Below are 19,916 nucleotides of genomic sequence, written 5' to 3'. Positions count from 1 at the left end.
TGAATATGCATCAGATGATGATGGATTTTCTTAATATTATTTAGAAATTATTATGGATTTGTGTTTAACTTCACACACCCTTTTTTTGATATCCTCTAAAAGAAGTTTGGTAACTCTCATTCTGAGGTTTGTTTTTTCCTAACTTATTTTATTGACTTTATTGACATTTTTTTTTCCATCAAGGCACTTGCATTTCATTTTACTCCTCAATACAAAGTACACAACTCAAAGTTCAGCCCAACCTACTATAAATTGATTGGGAGGGTCAAGTACAAATCTTTGGATTGTGAGTTTCATGCACTTGGTTTAAGCCCAGATTTAGTTTGAGCAAACTTAATATCATGAAGACTGTGAAAGGCTTCTGTGTCCTTTTCATGCTGCATCTATGGTTCTTTGACTTTGGAAGGACTGGGAAGGTACTTGTATGGCCCATGGATTTTAGTCATTGGATTAATCTAAAAGTTATTCTGGAAGAACTCCACCTTCATGGACATGAGATAACCATCCTGGTACCTTCAACAAGTTCTCTGCTTGATCATACCAAGATTCCCTTTAATGTGGAGATACTTCAACTTTCAATAAGTAAAGAAAGTTTCATGGAAGAATTCAGTGCTGATCTCTATACACTTTCTTTTGAACTGCCGAAACTTTCATGGTGGGACAGGCAAGTGAAAATGACAAAAGTTATAAAAAATTTTTTAGCATCAGCTAAAAGAGTATGTGACAGTGCTGTCACAAACAAGGATTTACTCAGCAGGCTACAGGCAGCTAAATTTGATATCTGTATTGCTGACCCTTTAAGCTTTTGTGGGGAATTGGTGGCTGAACTCCTCAATATTCCGTTTATATACTCTTTTCGGTTTTCCTATGGGAATGTCATTGAGAGATTGTGTGCCAGGCTTCCTATGCCTTCTTCATATGTTCCTGGCATCACATCAAGACTGACAGACAACATGACTTTTATACAGAGGCTGGAGAACTGGTTATTGTATACAATGAGTGATATGATGTCTTCATACTATGCATTTGCAGAATGGGATGAGTATTACAGCAAGATTTTAGGTAAGAGAAATTTGCATGTAATAATGATTCATATTTCATATGTAAAATGTGAATATTTATCTGACTGTAGGAAAACTTACAAAAGACTTTTTTTTTTTAAGTGAGGACCCAAGCTCCTGTTGCTTAACTGTTTTGAGTGAAAACAATAAAAACAGCTCTTTTTCTTTCTTTTTTTAAATTTTTCTTTTTCTTTTTTTTTTTTTAGATCATTGAGTACTGCAAACATATCAGAGAAGGAATATTCTCTATACTTCTCCATAAATTCTATTTGATGCTACTAATTTTTTTTCCAGAGTATCTGGAAAAGCCAAATCTGATGTGTGCTTAAGTTCCATAACCTTAGACTACTTCTCTCTTGTTTACTTCTCCTTTTATACACTTGTTTTCTTTCTGATTAACCTGCTGTCTCTCAGGCTTTCTGTTTGCATCCTATCAAGGCTTGATTGACTGATTCCTGGGGTTGGAAAGTGGTAAGCATGAAACTGGAAAATAAATAAATATATCTTGATTTCATTTGCTCTTGTCTTCAAAAGGAGAAACAAGGAAGATTTTTCTCTAAAGGACCATGTTTCTAGACTTTTAAACTTATCCCATTGTTATCTTGTTATTGTTCTATTCATAATTGCATTAGAGGTCAACTAGAGAGCTTTGACCCTGAGCACAAAGCTTTTCTCAATTTAAGCAAGTCTGTAACCACTTTAATTTTCCTTTTGCATAATTGATTTTTTTATTAAAGAAACTTTTATTTAATTGTGTTAAGGATGATTTTGCATAGTATATTAGTTATCTTAGAGGAAGCAGTATCCTATTTATATTATTTAGATTTTTTGAGATATAATTAATATATAACATTGTATTAGTTTCAGGTGTGGATGAAAAAGTTAATCAATAGTCAATCTAAGAAATGGACAACTTTATTTGAGCCAATGTGGGGATTACAACCCAGGAGACAGTCTTTCAGAAAGCTCTGAGGAATGTTTCACCCATTAGAAGTCAAAGCACAGTTATATGTTTTTGAGACAAAGGGTTTTACATCAAAGGGTTATACATCAGAGTAATGTATTGACAGTTTACATAGGCCAACAAAGCGAGTAATGAGTTACTGTGACCCTTTAGGGGATTAAGGAAGGAATGTTATATCCTAAGGAGTTACCTTGTTGGCACCAGGAGGAAACTGGCTTTTTTGTTTGTTTCATTTTTGTTTTGTTTGTGAGCAGACATTCCTGTGTCTTCTAAGGAGATCTTGTTAATGTACAATGCAGATGCAAAATGGACACTAAAGGGGAGCAGGGTAGTAGCTCAAATGGCAGAGAAAATTTTACTTTAAATTTTTCTTGTCCTGCCTTAAAATCATTTTGTTTCATCACAGGTGGACAACATAATGATTTTATATTCGTACATATAGTGAAATGATCACCACTATAACTCTAGTTAACATTCATCACCACACATAGTTAAAAGTCTTTTTTATCTTGAGATGAAAACTTTAGATCTATTCTCTTAGCACATTTCAAATATTCAATACAGTATTATTAGCTATAGTCACCATACTATACATTACATCCCCAGAACTGAAAGTTTATAACTTTCATCCACCTTTATCTATCTATAGTGCCCACCCTCCAACCGTAGGATCTTGCAACAACCAATCTATTCTCTGAAACGTTTTTTTCTTTTTTTTTCTTTGAAGTTCCACATCTAAATGATATCAAACAGTATTTGTCTTTCTCAGTCTGACTTACTTCATTTACCACAATTTCAAGTTCCATTCTTGTTTATGCAAATGGAAGGTTGTCCCTTTTTTTCATGACTTAATATTACTCCATTGTTTATATAACCATGCTTTCTTTATCCATCACCCATTGGAAAACAGATTGTTTCCATATTATGGCTATTGTAAATAATGATGCAATGGACATGAGAGTACAGTAGGAATTTTATTTTGAGTTTTTTTTTTTTTTTTTTTTTTTTTTTTTGCGGTACGCGGGCCTCTCACTGTTGTGGCCTTTCCCGTTGCGGAGCACAGGCTCTGGATGCGCAGGCTCAGCGGCCATGGCTCACGGGCTCAGCTGCTCTGCAGCATGTGGGATCTTCCCGGACCGGGGCACGAACCCGTGTCCCCTGCATCGGCAGGCGGACTCTCAACCAGTAGCGCCACCAGGGAAGCCCTATTTTGAGTTTTTTGAGGAACATCCATACTATTTTCCAAAGTACCTGCACCAATTTACATTCCCACCAACAGTGCACAAATGCTCCCTTTTCTCCACATCCTCACCAGTATTTGTTAACTCTTGTCTTTTCGATGATAGCTATCCTAATAGGTGTGAGGTGATTCCTCATTGTGATTTTGATTTGCCTTTCTCTGATGATTAGTGATGCTGAGCACCTTTTTATGTATTTGTTGGCTATTTGAATATCTTCTTTGGAAAGATGTCTACTCAGGTCCTTTGCTCATTTTTTTAAATGAATTATTTGCATTTTTGTTTGTTTGTTTTTTTGCTGTCAAATTCTATGAGTTCCTTAGACATTTTGGGTGGTAATGACAAATCAGATACATGGTTTGCAAATATTTTCTCTCATTTCATAGGTTGCTTTTTCATTTTGTTGATCATTTCTTTTGCTCTTCAGAAGCTTTTTAATTTGAAGTAGTCTTCACTTTTTTATTTTTAATTTTATTGCTTATGCTTTTGGTGTCATATTTTAAAAATTATTGCTAAGACCCATGTCAAGGAGCTTTTCTCCCATGTTTCCTTCTAGGAATTTTATGGTTTTTCAGGTCTTATATTTATGTTTTTAATCCTTTGCAAGTTAATTTTTGTAGCAGAGTAAAATGGGGGTCTAGTTTCATTCTTTTGCATGTGAATATCCAATTTTTTCAGCGAAAATTATTTAAAAGACTGTCTTCCTCCACTATTTCTGGCTGCCTTGTGAAATATTAGTTGACCTTATATGCATGGGCTTATTTCTGGGCTGATCAATGGGTTTGTTTTCATGCCAGTACCATATTGTTTTGATTAGTACAGCTTTAAAATATTGCTTGAAATCAGAAAGTGTGATGCCTCCAGGTTTGTTCTTCTTTATCACAAATGCTTTGGCTATTTGGAGTCTTTCGCACTTCCATATGAATTTTAAAAGTGTTTTCTTTGGTACGTATTTTAACAGAAGTATCTCTAATACCCTATCATTACTAAAAATTAATTTTATTCCTAAAGAATTAAAATTTACCCTTTTGGTTGTGATCTATTATTTTATGTAGCCACTTCCATTTTTCTTTTTTGGATATCTGTTAAAAATTTCCTCTGAGAAATTATTTCTTCAACAACTCACAAACAATATGAGTGCTTCTAATGAAGTATGCTGCCCAGGAATATGCCATATATTCAAAAAAGGCATATGACTTAATCAAGGTCGACATGTTGTGCTGAGGATTTTTCTGGGCACTCTGTGACAGAAACAGGTGCTTATATCTCTAGACTTGACCCTAAAACAAAAATAAATGTGGACAGAAACTGCTGTACCCATCACTTACCCAAAGTCACAGTCCAAGCTGCAAAAGGCAAAACCGAAAAAAGATAACTTAAAATCTCATCCTAGTGACATTTTCTGAGCCATGGATCAAGCAGTGACTGATCTATAGGTGTATTGAAGTTATTTGTTTACCTCTGGTTCCAGCAATTTTGTACTCAGTTTTGGAAGCTCTTTTATAGTGAGACATAAGTTATAGGACACAACTCTGTCTCTGATTCCTTGCTAGCTCTTGGCACCTTAGAACATTCTTTTGGGGAATATATCAATAATCTGAGAAAGAATAATAAAGTCTTGGTAAATAGAAGAAACAAATTTCTTTTACTCTCATAAATTTTAAAATGCTATTAGATATAGATTATCATTCAGTATCAATTTAGTATCTCCATTATAAAATGTATTCCAAGTATATTTTTCAAATTTCAAAACTGTAACTCATAACTTATACAATTATAAATTGAATCATGTCATAGATATGTTCAAATAATTGAGGAGAAAACAAGTAAGAAGATATCTGGTTCAAACCATATTTTGAGGAAATATTAATATAACATTTTGGGAGACAAAGGAATGTTAGGATAATACTATTGGGTTAGACACAAAAATGGTCAATGTCTAATAGGGCAATAAAATCATAATTTAGGGGATGATATTTTCTACCAGACAGAAATATACACACCAACTTTTTAACTTCACAGTGTCTGAACAAAAAAGTCCAAAATAAATCAATAATAACAAAATAAAATGTAGGCACACTTTCCTGAAGATGTAAATAATCCTTTAATCATTCAACAAATGCCCCAGCATTATATCAAATGTGGCATTGCTTTTGGAAATTTGGAAAAGTTTTTCCAAATTTGACATATTTTCTCACAATCTCCTTATTCAGATCAATTATTTTTTTATTTCTCCTACAATATTATCTTCATTTCAATAAGATGCATTAATCACACCAGATTACTAAATCAGTAGTGGAGAATTAACAGGAAAAAGATATCATCTTGATATGAAAGAAAGTGAACCAAACATATGACCCTGCAATTCTACTCCTAGGTTTATAACCAAGAAAAATGAACACATATGTCCACAGAAAACATATACATGAATGCTCAGAGCAGCATTATTCATAGTAGACAAACATGAAAACAACCCAAAAGTTCACCAACTAATGAATGAATAAACAAAATGACGTATATCCTTACAAAAATATCATTCAACAGCAAAAAGTAATGAAATACTGATACATACTACCACGTGGATGACCCATGAAAAACATTATGCTAAATGAAAGAAGGCAGCAAAAAAGACCACATAGTATATGATTTCATTTATATTAAGTTAAATAGGGTTTTTCTGGAATAGGCAAATGAAGCAAAAAGTAGATTAGTGGTTGTCACGGGCTGGGAAGAGGGAGAAATGAAGAATGACTGCCAATGGATACAGGATTTCTTTTGCAAGTAATAAAAATTTTTTTAATTTAATAATGGTGATGGTTTCACAATGTTATAAATGTACTAAAAACTACTCAATAGTTTATTTAAAAAGAAGAATTGTACGGTATATAAATTATACCTCAATAAAACTGTCATTAAGAAAAGCGTGGGTGTAAAGCATCACACAAAGAGAATAAAATTATACCCATGGCTGATACAAATAAGGCTCCAATATGGGGTCTGTACTGGGTCTGAAACTGGATTTTGAATACTTTTGTCATTACCAGAATAAAACCCCTAAATTACTGAGATTTGCTTGTGATCTCTTACATAGATAGATTGTCCTGGTAAGATCAAAACCCTTATGTTTTCTGATCAAAACTTTACCACACTTAGAACATCAAGGAGAATATTCAAAAAGCCATGCAGTGAGAAACCAGATAGCTATAGTTTCCTCCTATCAGTGATATGGAGTACGTATTTCAAAAGGACACCAAAACTCTGGGTAAGGTTTTTATACCACAGTAATTGAATAGAATTCAAAAATGAAGCTCTAGTTCCCAACTAAGTAAAATGATTTAATTCAGAGTCACTAATCTGAGTTCTTATTCTGTTAATGTTCACTTGGTTTCCACTTCAGTTCAAAGGTAACCCTTTTGTACTGTTTACCAGCTAAATATGTCAAAATAGCAAATATTTCATCACCAAATTATTATGCAGTGCTCTCTCTTCACCAAAGAGGACAAAGTCTTGTAAAACAGGAGCTATAATTATGTACAGCAAAGGAATAATCACTTTTAAATGTTTATGAAAAGATTTCCATTCCTGATAGGATATAATAAGTATGGAAGCATAGTCCCAAACACCAGAAGAAAAGATGGATACATTTCAAAAGCTGTTTTTAAAAGATATCAGAGGTTTTGGAGCAATGAGGATGAGATAAATTGGAATTCCAGAAGAGGAGGAGACTCTACCATAGTAGGCTGGGATCACTGGCTGAATTTCTTGTTCATTGCTAGGAGCACATGCTGATTCTGAGCTTGGAGTGGGACTCAGGTATGCTCAAGCAGAAAGAGTCTGTTGGCAGAGAGAAAGCAGCAGGCTTTTGCCTTGTTCCATACTTAAATCTGTGTTTGGTTATTCATAATCTCAGTATTGTGTACTCTTGGGGGGCAAAGTCCTATTGATTTCTCATGGGTTGCATAGAACTAATATTGCTTCTTTAAAGATTTTTCTTAGAAAATTCTATCGTAAAACATGTCCCACTTAACATATCAGATTGTTTTCCCTCTATCGTCTTTTATTTTTGTTCAGGAAAACGTACCACATTATGTGAAATTATGGGGAAAGCTGAAATGTGGTTGATTCGAACATACTGGGATTTTGAATTTCCATTCCCTTACTTACCTAATGTTGAATTTGTTGGAGGACTGCACTGCAAGCCTGCAAAGCCCTTACCTAAGGTAATTAAATGTGCTTCTTTTTGCCTCTCTGAGTATTTACCTCCTGGAATCATTTCTAGTTTATTATTTTTTAGTATTTGACCCTCAAACTGAAAACCTGGACACAGGAATTATCCACCTTAGACTATTACATTACCATTAAGTATTTACTACATTATTGTGGTAATCATTAGTGATGCTTATCAAATATGCCACATATTTGACAACAGTAATGTCCCTAGCCCCTGAGTTTAGTGGAATTGTCCAATACTCTCAGGGCAATGAGAATGAACTGAAGTGACAGGTATCACTTCCAGGTCCAACACAATTATCAGGTGCACTTACTCCAGAGTTCTCTTTTCCTTTGTGATGTCTTTGGGCTGTGTTCCAGAGTAGCTACTCTGCCAATCTGAGTCCTGGTTAAAGAATATATATAACAGTTGCAGCTCAATGATGGACATATGACATGAGAAAGAAATAATGTAACAGGGAAGAGCCAAATCTTGACTACATGTTGGATCTGTTTCTTTTACTTTAACCTTTGCTTTCCGCTGCTGTTGTTCACTAAAAGGATACTGTCTATACATAATGGCTTGCCTTGGGGAAACCTACCCCTCTGCCTGAATGTTAAACCAAAGTGCCTTTGTTCAGGCAAACATCCAGACCCTATCCACCTGTGGATGGCTGCAAGAAAGAAGAAATTAACACATCCCCTCCCCGAGGCTGGCCGTTCCAGGTGATATTTGCAAAACTTACGGCCTTTTTACTTTACTCCCTCATATCCCCCACACACACTTTGTGCTATAAAAGAAACTGGCATCCAAACCCCGATAAGATGGTTATTTTGAGACTTTAGTCTGCCATCTTCTCAGTTTGCCGGCTTTCTGAATAAAGTCATATTCCTTGCCTCAGCACCTCGTCTTCAGTTCATTGGGCAGTCCTGCAGTGAGCATAGCGAGTTTGGACTTGGTAACAATAAGGTGTTGTTTTAGGCCACTGAGATTTTGGAGCTGAAAGTTATTTTGCATAACCTAGTCTAAAAACTGGACATAGTAGGGAAATTATAATAGTTTGGGAAAAGATCAAATAGAGATTGATGGCCCACCCAAAATCCTGGCATAAATTCAGTAATGGTGACCTGTTTGGTTTGAATAGAGGAGAGAAATTAGCCTGGAGAGATTATCGGAGGATAGGTTATAAATAAACAAATGGGCAGTACTAAGTATTCTTTACTTCAAATTTAAGGTCAATGAATGATCAATGTATACTTTTTAAGCAGTAACGTGATACAACTTACCCTTTCATAAATATTATCTATTGAATTGTTTGGAATGGAGCAAGATTTAAAGGAGGGAAATGAGCTGAGATAGAAGTGCAATAGTTCCTGCAAGCCATTGTAGAGATCCAAACTACAATATGATAACAATTTTGAGTATAAATGGAGAGGTTTAGGAAGTATTTACAAAGAAAGTCAATAGGATTTTCTGATAGGCTAGAGATTAAGGGAGAGATTTCCAGAATTAATCTTTGGCTTTTTGTTTCTTTGTACATGTCATTTCTTTACATTTCTTTATTTATTTTTTGTACAGGCAATTTAGTAGAGAATATTATCATTTACGAGGAGAAGAAGGAAAGGGGAACAGTTGTGAGGGAAAATGATTTGTTCATATTTGCATATGTTGAATGTGGTACAATGCAGTGTCTAGCAAGCATCTACCAAATACATTGGTTTATCTCAGGGAACAGATTTACATAGTATTTATGGTTTTTTAAATTAATAGACTATTTTTAGAGACACATTCACAGCAAAATGGAGCACAAAGTACAGAGAGTTCCACCTATCTCTTGCCCCCTCCCATGCACAGCTTCCCCAACCATCAATATCCCACACTCCTGCAGCACATTTGTTACATTTTATGAACTAACATTCACATTAATCTCAACCAATGTCCACTGCATACAAAAATGTTAACTCTTTGTGTTGTACATTCTATATTTTGATAAATACGTAATGACATGTATCTACCCGTATACTGTCATACAGACTCTCCACTGTCCTAAAAATTCCCTGTGCTCCACTTCTTCATCCTTCCCTGTCCCTAAATCTCTGGAAATCACCTTTTTTTTTACTTTCTCCATAGATTTGCCTTTTCCATAAGCAGTAGTCTCACATTTGTAGTCAAGGAATAAGAACTCATGACTTTTTACTGGCTGCATTTTGTGAGCATTACATCACCCAGAGTGAAAAACAGAACTTGGGGTGGATCAAAATACTATAAACTAGATGCCTAAGGCTTCTGTGAAGAGGGGTTATTCCTGAAAACCTGACCATTGACATTAGAGAAATAGATGAAAGTATAGAATAAAGACATAAAGACAAGTATACTTTTTTAAAAAATTGAACTTTTAAAAAATATTTTATTATTTTTTTTTACTAGGGTATACTTGCTTTACAATGTTGTGTTAGTTTCTACTGTACAGTGAAGTGGAGTTCCCTGTGCTATACAGCAAGTTCTCACTAGTTATCTATTTTTTACATATTAGTGTATATATGTCAATCCCAATCTCCCTATTTATCCCACCCCCCCTTTCCTCCCTGGTTGTCCATACATTTGTTCTCTACATCTGTGTTCTATTTCTACCATGCAAACAAGTTCATCTGTACCATTTTTCTAGATTCCACATACATGTGTTAATGTGTGATATTTTTCTCTTTCTGATTTAACTTCACTCTGTATGACAGTCTCTAGGTCCATCCACATTTCTACAAATGACCCAGTTTCATTCCTTTTTATGGCTGAGTAATATTCCATTGTCTATATGTACCACATCTTCTTTATCTATTCATCTGTCGATGGGCATTTAGGTTGCTTCCATTACCTGGCTATTGTAAATGGTGCCACAAAGAACATTGGGATACATGTGTCTTTTTGAATTTTGGTTTTCTCTGGGTTTATGCCCAGTAGTGGGATTGCTGGGTCATATGGTAATTCTATTTTTAGCTTTTAAGGAACCTCCATAGTGTTCTCCATAGTGGTTGTATCAATTTACATTCTCACCAACAGTGCAAGAGGGTTCCCTTTTCTCCACATCCTCTCCAGCATTTATTGTTTGTAGATTTTTTGATGATGGCCATTCTGACTGGTCTGAGGTGATACATCATTGAAATTTTGATTTGCGTTTCTCTAATAATTAGTGATGTTGAGTAGCTTTTCATGTGTTTTTTGGCCATCTGTATATCTTCTTTGGATAAATGTCTATTTAGGTCTTCTGCCCATTTTTGGATTGGGTTGTTTGTTTTTTTGATATTGAGCTGCATGAGCTGTTTGTATATTTTGGAGATTAATCCTTTGTTGATTCATTTACAAATATTTTCTTCCATTCTGAGGGTTGTCTTTTTGCCGTTTTATGGTTTCCCTTGCTGTGCAAAAGCTTTTAAGTTTCATTAGGTCCCATTTGTTTATTTTTGTTTTTATTTCCATTACTCTAAAAGGTGGGTCAAAAAGATCTTGCTGTGATTTATGTCAAAGAGTGTTCTGCCTATGTTTTTTTCTAAGAGTTTTATGTTGTCCGGTCTTACATTTAGGTCTTTAATCCATTTTGAGTTTATTTTTGTGTATGGTGTAAGGGAGTGTTCTAATTTTATTCTTTTACGTGTAGCTGTCCAGTTTTCTCAGCACCACTTATTGAAGAGGCTGTCTTTTCTCCATTGTATATTCTTGCCTCCTATGTCATAGATTAGTTGACCATAGGTGCGTGGGTTTATCTCTGGGCTTTATATCCTGTTCCATTGATCTATATTTCTGTTTTTGTGCCAGTATCTTTGGAACATGGTCTTTTCTTCTTAAACTTTAGCCGCATCTACTGAAGAAATAGAGGGAGAATCACAGTTAATCATGTATGTGTGTTCTTATAACTCTCAGCACAACAATCCTCTAGTGAATGTGACCCAACTAGGGATCTGCAGTAAGACTCAGACTTTCATCTCTTTCTTGTAAGGAAGACGTACGAAAACGTTGGGGAGAGGAGTGAAAAATTTCCCTCGCACTACAACATGATAAAAATGTCAGTTTGATTTTGAATGCCACAACATAAGTTTGTGGAATTACAGAATTTGTTTTTCGTGCATCTCAGGGCAACAGAATGTATTAATCATACTCTCAGTTCATTCCACTCCATAATCAGCCCATGGCAAACATCTGTTTTGATTAATTTTTCTTACATTTTTTCTTTATCTTCTTCTCTTCCATTACCCCACAACCAGTGGGCACCCAGTCAAATGAATTTAATGTTTATCATCTTATTTCAATTTAAACAGATAACTGTGTATCCTTAAACTATATGTAGAAATGATTTGAGTTGTTCAATTATATAAATGATGTTATGCTATGATTCACATTTTCTCATTCTTATTAGTATATATAATTTTTTTCATATGTATCCAAGTTTCAATTTGTAAATGCATTTCATTCATTCTGACTGTAGCAGAGAATTTTGGTATCAGGAAGGCTTAGGGGGTTACATCTTCCACATTTTATCTAGACCTTGATTATTATTCTATTTTCTAATACGGGTCAGTTTCACAGAGGTAAAGGGATATCACACTGATGAATTTTATTTGTAATCTCCATTTATAGCAAAGTTGAACATTGTTTCAGAAACTTATCAATTATCCTTATTTTCCCTTTGTGAAACTCATATATTTAGTATATTTTTTGGATAATCTTTTTTTTCCAAGTAATATCAATTCTTTCCATCATTTAGAATATCTAGGTATAAATCCTTGATCTAGCCATTGCAAATATCTTCTCCTATGACTCCATATATTTGTTAATATTTTCTCTAATTACCTTTTTTAAACATAAAGTACCAAATTTGATGTAATCAAATCCATCTTTTTATACATTATGATTTGTACTTTTAAAAATCTCATTCAAAATACTTTTCTCTTTACTAAGGTTAAAAAGACATTCTCCTATATTTTATTGTTAAATGTATAATATTCTATTTTAACATGATACATTTAATCCATTCAGATTTTTAAAATTAATACATGATAGGAGGTAAATATTCACCTCCCTTTTTTGTCTGAATAATGAACATATTATTGTACCACCAGTTAATAAACCATCCACTCAGTGTGATATTTTCTCACTGATTATCCCAATGAATTATATCATCTTATCATACAGGAGGGTTTCACATACTCATGGCTCTCTTTCTGGCCTCACTACTTTATTCTATTGTTGACTTTGTTAGCAGGTCAGTAGATTTCATTTTGTATTGTTTATTATTATCGGACTGAAATAGTCTCCAGTACTCCTTTTTCTTTTTCAAAGTTTATTCATTATTTATGAAAATGTATTTTTATATACTTTTTAAAATATTTCCTAGTATCTGAAGAATATGATGATATAATTGAAAATAAATTTGAAGTGATTGATAGCTTTACATATTATATCAATCCATCTATAAATACAGTGTAACAGTTAATTTTATACATCAATTTACCTGGGTCAGGTACCCAGATATTTAGCCAAACATCACTCTGGAAGTTTCTGTGAGGGTATTTTTTTGATGACATAAACATTTAAATATGTGGACCTTGAGTAAACAAATTGCCCTCCATTATGTGGCTGAGGCTCATCCAATTAGTTGAAGACCTGAATAGAAGAAAAGACTGAACACTCCCAAGAAAAATAAGAATTCTGCCAGTAGACAGCCTTCAGACTTGAACTAGAGCAATGGCTCTTATCTGAGTCTCCAGCCGTATGGCCTATTCTGCAGATTAAACTTTCCAAACTCCATAATCATGTGAGTTAATTCCTTAATATAAATTTCTTCCTTGTCTTTCCACTTTAAGTCTTACACATTTTTATCTTCTCTTATTTGGTTGAATTAGTTTTGCTACTAGTTCAGCATAGGATGAAAAGATTTTTTTTTACTTCATTATAATTAGATATGATATTTTTATTTTTAATGGAAAGCCATATATTTCTACTATATTACTGTTAACCTCAGAGTATTCATTATAGTTCTTTCTGCATGTCTTATATGGTCAGGAATTTATATGTCTACCTCGTTTCTAAATGTGTTTGTGGAAGCTTATACAAAGAGAAAATGTAACCAAAATAAAAGAAAATTGAAATTTAGAGAACAGAAAAAAGTAAATATACAAAAAATATGTCATTATACTGACTGTGATTCAGCAGAAAAATGAATGATAATCTTATTAGCATCCAAAACTAAATATAAAGTGAAGCACCAGAACTATTTAACTTAAACTAGAAATTTGGCTCTGCCAGCTACTGCTGCGTAGACTTGGACAAATTACTTAACCTTACTGAGATAGCTTTCTCATCTGTAAATGTATACATATCTCTTAAGATTCCCGTATATCTAAGTTAAATCATACATGTAAAGAGCTCTGTAATTGGGAGAAGATAACATGTAGTCAATAATTTGTAAACACACACACACACTCCCCTCTATCATGCTGAAGGGAACCTCCATTTAAATCATTTTTAATTTGCTTAATAACCAGTGATTTCAGGTTATATTTTGTACACTGAAATGGTTAACATACGAAAAAACAGAAGTGTTCTAAGAATTCAGACATATTGAGAAAAGTGTGTGACATTCTTGTAAATATCAACTTTCATATAACAAAGACTATTTCCCTCACAGGAGTTAGAAAAGTTTGTTCAAAGCTCTGGAAAACATGGAGTTGTGGTGTTTACTCTGGGGTCAATGATCAAAAACCTCACAGAAGAAAAGTCTAATGTGATTGCATCAGCCCTTGCCCAGATTCCTCAGAAGGTCAGATAATCTTACTTTTTCAGTAACAGCTTCTTTAAATTCCATGAAGATATCCTTAAAAGTGTGCTTAAAAACGTAGGAAAAGTTATTGGTATTGTTAGTGTCAATTTAACTGAACTGTAAAGAAAAAATACTAAATGGTAAAACAGAATATTTGATTCTTAGCTTGCTTTAAACCTGACATTACTAACAGGAAAACATATTGCACAATTTTCTTTAAATAGTGACCTAAAACTTAATCATTCACTACTGTCAAACAATCAGTCAGCTTTGTGTCTAGGTTTTAAGGCTTCCATGTAATCTAACATTGTTTTTTGGTGTTTATTGAGTTTTTTGGTTTGTTTCTTCATTTTTTAATCTGAGACATATACACAAGTTACAACTACCTTGATGGAGAATAAAGGAATAGATATTCAAAAATACAGCCTTAATTCACTGGATGCCTTAGGACTATATTTCCTTATAATTAATGGATTTGTGCCAGGCCATGGTTGAGCCTGGAATTGACAACTTAGATTCCTGGAATACTCCTAAATAGATACTCTTCATTTTAAACAGTTAAAATCTTTAATAATACAGTACAAGATTTATGCAGTTCACTCCTTGAAGTTCCCCAAAATTATAACTTTTTATTTATACCATTCTAGGTTATAACTGAGTGGCACTGTTTTTAAACCACCATGAACACTTTTTTCCCCTACATTTAGTTAAAATAGAAAATTGCATGTAAATTTAAGTTACAAATGCTCACGATAATTATTGTATTCATAACCAAATTACTTTCAATAATTGTTTTGTGGAAGCAGCACCCATCTAAATATTTAATCTAAATTCCATCTTCATAAAAATATTAAACTTTCAATTGCATTAAAATACAATGTTTAGGGGTGAAACCAGGGTAGACTAGGAAGCACTAAGACCTGTCTCTCTACCTAAACAAAATTGTACTAGCAAAAACTGTCTGAAGTAACTATATTGGAACTCTGGACTCTAACTGAGCACTTGCAACTCGCAGTGGAAAAACTGAGCGGGAACTGTGGTTAATTTTAGTCAATGTCATCCCTTTAGAATAGCAGCATCTTCAAAGTCTTCATCACTCTGTCCCATGGCAGCCAACATGCCTGCATTCCTGGTGTAATTTGGTGGAACTGGTAGACAATAAGACCTTATCCTCCAAATACTGTGGTTCTGCATTCTAATTGCTGATTACTGCCCATGGTCATTGAGGTATATGCACAGAAGCTGGGCACAGTTGTTTCAACATTCATTAGAAGAAGCAACTTCCAGGGGTTTTAAAGGATAAGCTTTTTCTTTTTTCTTTTTACTTTTTTCTCCATTTGGGAGCCAGGCATTAGAGAATTAGACATTTTAAAAAAACAACCTCACAAATAGTGGAATTTACAAAATTATGTGCATGTCCAGAGAAAAACACTGGCTCATAAAATACCTGAGAAGACCTAAAACTTTAACCTCACCCTGATTTCTAGCAAAGAGAAACACTTCAACAACAGCAACAACAAAATCAAACTCTAACAAGGGGCAAATCTGATGTCTGAAGATAGAACATTATAAAAAGCAAATGTACAATACTCGAAAAATATCACAAGGCATACAAAGATAGATGAAAGTATGGCCCAATCAAAGAAACAAAATAAACTGAGAGAAACCATTCTTGAGGGAGCCTGGATTTTGGAATTACTAGAAAAAGCCTTTAAAACCACATTTTTAAAGATGTACAAAGAACTAAGGGAAGACAATGACAAAGAAAAGAAAATGATGGAGGAACAAAAGGAAATATTGATAATGAGAAAGAAATTATTTTTAAAAAGAATCAAAAAGAAATTCCAGAGGTTAAAAATTACAATAACTATAATGAAAAGTTCACCTCAGGGGTTCAAAACCAGATATGAGCAGGCAAAATCATCAGCAAACTTGAAGAAAGGATATTTGAAATTATCGAGTTCAAGGAAGAAAAATGAATGAAGAAAAATGAACAAAGCCTATGGGACTTGTGGGACACCATCCTGTGAATGAGCATACACATTGTGGGAGTCCCAGAAAGAGAGAAATGGGCAGAATGGGCGGAAAGAATATTTAAAGAAATAATGGTTTAACATAGTCCCAATTTAATAAAATACATAAATTTACAAATCCAAGAAGCTTAGTGAACTTCAAGTTGGATAAACTCAAAGACACCTACACCAAGACACATTATATTCAAGTTGGTGAAAAACAAAGATAATGAGTGACTATTGAAAGAAACAAGGGAAAGAATTCATCACCTAAAAGATATCTTCAATAAAGTGATCAGCCAATTTCTCATCAGAAACACTGGAGGCCAAAAGGCAGTGGATTGATAAATTCAAAGTGCTGAAATACAAACTTGTTAACTGAGAGTTTTATATCAGGCAAAATGTCCTTCAATAATGAAGTAGAGACTTCCCTGGTGGTCCAGTATTTAAGACTCCACCCTCCCAATGCGAGGGCCATGGCTTTGATCCCTGGTGGGGAACTAAGATCCCACATGCCACACAGTGTGGCCTTAAAAAAATTTTTTTAAAGAGTAGAAATTAAGACATTCCCAGATAAACAAAAGTTGAGGGACATCATTAACTCTAGACTTTCCCTGTAAAAAATGCAAAAGGGAATACTTCTTGTTGAAATGAAAGGTTGCTAAACAGTAACACAAAACCATAAGAAGAAATAAAGATCTGCAGTGAGGTAAAATTGCACTAAAGGCAATAATAAAAACTAGTATTATTGTTATTTTTGTTGTAACTCCATTTATTAAAATTTTTTCTTGGGCTTCCCTGGTGGCGCAGTGGTTGAGAGTCTGCCTGCCGATGCAGGGGACACGGGTTCATGTCCCAGTCTGGGAAGATCCCACATGTTGCGGAGTGGCTGGGCCTGTGAGCCATGGCCACTGAACCTGTGCATCCGGAGCCTGTGCTCCACAACAGGAGAGGCCACAACAGTGGAAGGCCCGCGTACCACAAAAAAAAAAAAAAATTATTGATCTATGTAATTAGGAACAGTATGTATATGTATGTAATTTATGTCATCAATTATAGAAAGAGATGGATGGATCTATAAAGGAGCACATGTTTTTATGCTATTGCAGTTAACCATCAATAGGTCAAAGAATAAGTTACAAAAGTAATATGAAAATATTTGTTTAAATGAATGAAAACACAAGAGACCAAAGCAAGAGATGCAGAGAAAGCAGAGTTCAGAGAGAAATTTATAGCTGCAAGTACCTACATTGAAAAAGAATAATGATCTAAAATCAATTACCTAATCTTATATTTTAAAGAACTATAAAAAGAGGACAAACTAAACCAAAAGTTAGCAGAAGGAAAGAACTAATAAAGACTAGAGCAGAGATAAACAAAACAAACAAACAAAAAACAGAGAAAATCAATAAAACCAAAGGCTGGTTCTCTGAAAAAGTCAGGGAAATTATCAAAACTTTAGCTAGATTCGCAAAGAGGAAAAATCGAGTATATGCAAATAATTAAAATCAGAAATGAACCTAGGGAGATTACTAATGGCTGTACAGAGATTAAAATATTATCAGAGGATATGATGGAGCTGTGTCCAAGATGGAAGAGTAGGAAAACCCCAATCTCACCTCTTCTCACAGGCACACAAAAATAGTTCTGATTTGCAGAGCAACTACTGATGAGAAAAAGAAGATGAGCAGAAAAGATCTTCTACAACTAAAGATATAAAGAAGAAACCACAATGAGCCAGATAGGAGTGATGGAGAAGCAGTATGGTTAAGAGAAAAGAACAAAGAACCAAAATAAGAACAAAATAATGCCATTTGCAGCAACATGGTTGGACCTGGAGATTGGCATACTGAGTGAAGTGAGTCAGAGAAAGACAAATATATGATATCGTTTACATGTGGAATCTAAAAAAAGGCTTCAAGTTAACTTATCTATTGGCTTGGCCAAAAAGTTCTTTTGGGTTTTTCATACAATATTATGGAAAAACCCAAAAGAACTTTTTGGCCAACCCAATACAAAACTGAAATAGAGTTACAGATGTAGAAAATAAACTTATGGTTACAGGGGGGTAAGAGTGGGGGAGGGATAAATTGGAAGACTGAGACTGACACATATACACTACGATATACAAAATAGATAACTAATAAGGACCTACTGCATAACACATGGAATCCTACTCAATACTCTGTAATGGCCTATATGAAAAAAGAATCTTAAAAAGAATGGATATATGTATATGCATAACAGATTCACTTTGCTGTACACATGAAACTAACACAACATTGTAAATCAACTATACCCCAATAAAAATTAAAATAAAATAAAACAAAAGTCATCTATAAAAAAAAAGATTCGTGTTTCCAAGTGAGCAAATTAGCAGAGGTTGTTTCCAAGATGTGAACAGTTTGAGCCAAACATTGGGCTCCCCAGCACACATCTCCCGCACCAGGAAGTCAAGCCTTCAGAACACTGGCTTTGAAGGTGAGTGGGGATTACTTTCAGAAGAGCCAAGGGCTCATAGTACTCAACATATAGCACAGAAGATCCCAAGAAGCCCAAATTAGAGCTGCCCTACAGCATGTAGCTCTCATTACTAGAAGAGAGTGCAGTGCTTGGACACATAGGATGTCTCCTGCAAAAGGTCACTTCTCCAATGTCAGGCAATGTAACCAACCTACCAGATATACATAAAAAAAAATCAGCAAATTAGATGAAATAAGGTGACAGAGGAATATGTTCCAAATGAAGCAACAATATGAAACCCTAAAAAAAGAACTAAGTGAAGTGCATATAACAATCTACTTGATAGTGCAATGTAATGACTGTAACGATGTTCAAAGAACTCAGAAGATTAGATGAACAGAGTGAGAAGTTAGAAGTTTTTAACAAAGAGTTAGAAAATATAAAGAAGAATAAAATGGAGATGAATAATACAAAAAATGAAATGAAAAATATACTAGAAGGAATCAATAGCAGATTAGATGATACAGAGAAAGAGAGCAGTGAGCTGAAAGATAAAGTACTGGAAAACACTGAAGCTGAACAGAAAAAAAAAAAAAAAAGATGGAGAGATATACCATGTTCTTGGATCGGAAGAATCAACATTGTGAAAATGACTATACTAGACAAAGCAATCTATAGATTCAATGAAATCTTTATCAAGCTGTCAATGGCATTTTTCACAGACCTAGAACAAAAAAATTTCACAATTTGTATGGAAACACAAAAGACCCTGAATAGCTAAAGCAATCTTGAGAAAGAAACACAGCTGGAGAAGTCAGGCTCCTGGACTTTAGACTATACTACAGAGCTACAGTAATCAAGACAGTATGGTACTGGCACAAAAACAAATATAGATCAATGGAACAGGATAGAAAGCCCAGAGGTAAACCCACGCACATATGGTCACCTTATCTTTTTTTTTTTTCTAGTATGCGGGCCTCTCACTGTTGTGGCCTCTCCTGTTGCGGAGCACAGGCTCCGGACGCGCAGGCCCAGTGGCCATGGCTCACGTGCCCAGCCGCTCCGCGGCACGCGGGATCCTCCAGGACCAGGGCACGAACCCGTGTCCCCTGCATAGGCAGGCGGACTCTCAACCACTGTGCCACCAGGGAAGCCCCTCG

General features: G+C 34.5%; 1 protein-coding gene and 1 long non-coding RNA gene across 3 annotated transcripts in view; one reads left to right on the top strand and one right to left on the bottom strand.

The window, feature by feature from the left end:
* Nucleotides 1-296: 296 nt before the first annotated feature.
* LOC137223772 (UDP-glucuronosyltransferase 2C1-like) overlaps nt 297-19,916 on the top strand; it is a 36,859-nt gene continuing 17,239 nt past the window's right edge. The window contains exons 1-3 of one of the 2 annotated variants that reach the window (XM_067736194.1): nt 297-1,062; nt 7,335-7,483; nt 14,150-14,281. In XM_067736194.1, the coding sequence (XP_067592295.1) occupies nt 342-1,062; nt 7,335-7,483; nt 14,150-14,281 (1,002 nt within the window). In that variant the 5' untranslated portion in view covers nt 297-341. Of the gene's footprint in view, nt 1,063-6,939; nt 7,077-7,334; nt 7,484-14,149; nt 14,282-19,916 lie in introns of those variants that run through there. The other variant, XM_067736195.1, reaches the window with a different exon arrangement.
* LOC137223774 (uncharacterized) overlaps nt 9,861-19,916 on the bottom strand; it is a 70,144-nt gene continuing 60,088 nt past the window's right edge. The window contains exon 2 of the long non-coding RNA XR_010943060.1: nt 9,861-11,326. This is a non-coding gene — a long non-coding RNA (uncharacterized lncRNA). The remainder of the gene's footprint in view (nt 11,327-19,916) is intronic.

Source organism: Pseudorca crassidens, chromosome 4 (genome assembly GCF_039906515.1).
Source record: "Pseudorca crassidens isolate mPseCra1 chromosome 4, mPseCra1.hap1, whole genome shotgun sequence".
NCBI lineage: Eukaryota > Metazoa > Chordata > Mammalia > Artiodactyla > Delphinidae > Pseudorca > Pseudorca crassidens.
Note: the sequence above shows the minus strand (reverse complement) of the source record. Positions and strands in the feature narration are given on the sequence as shown.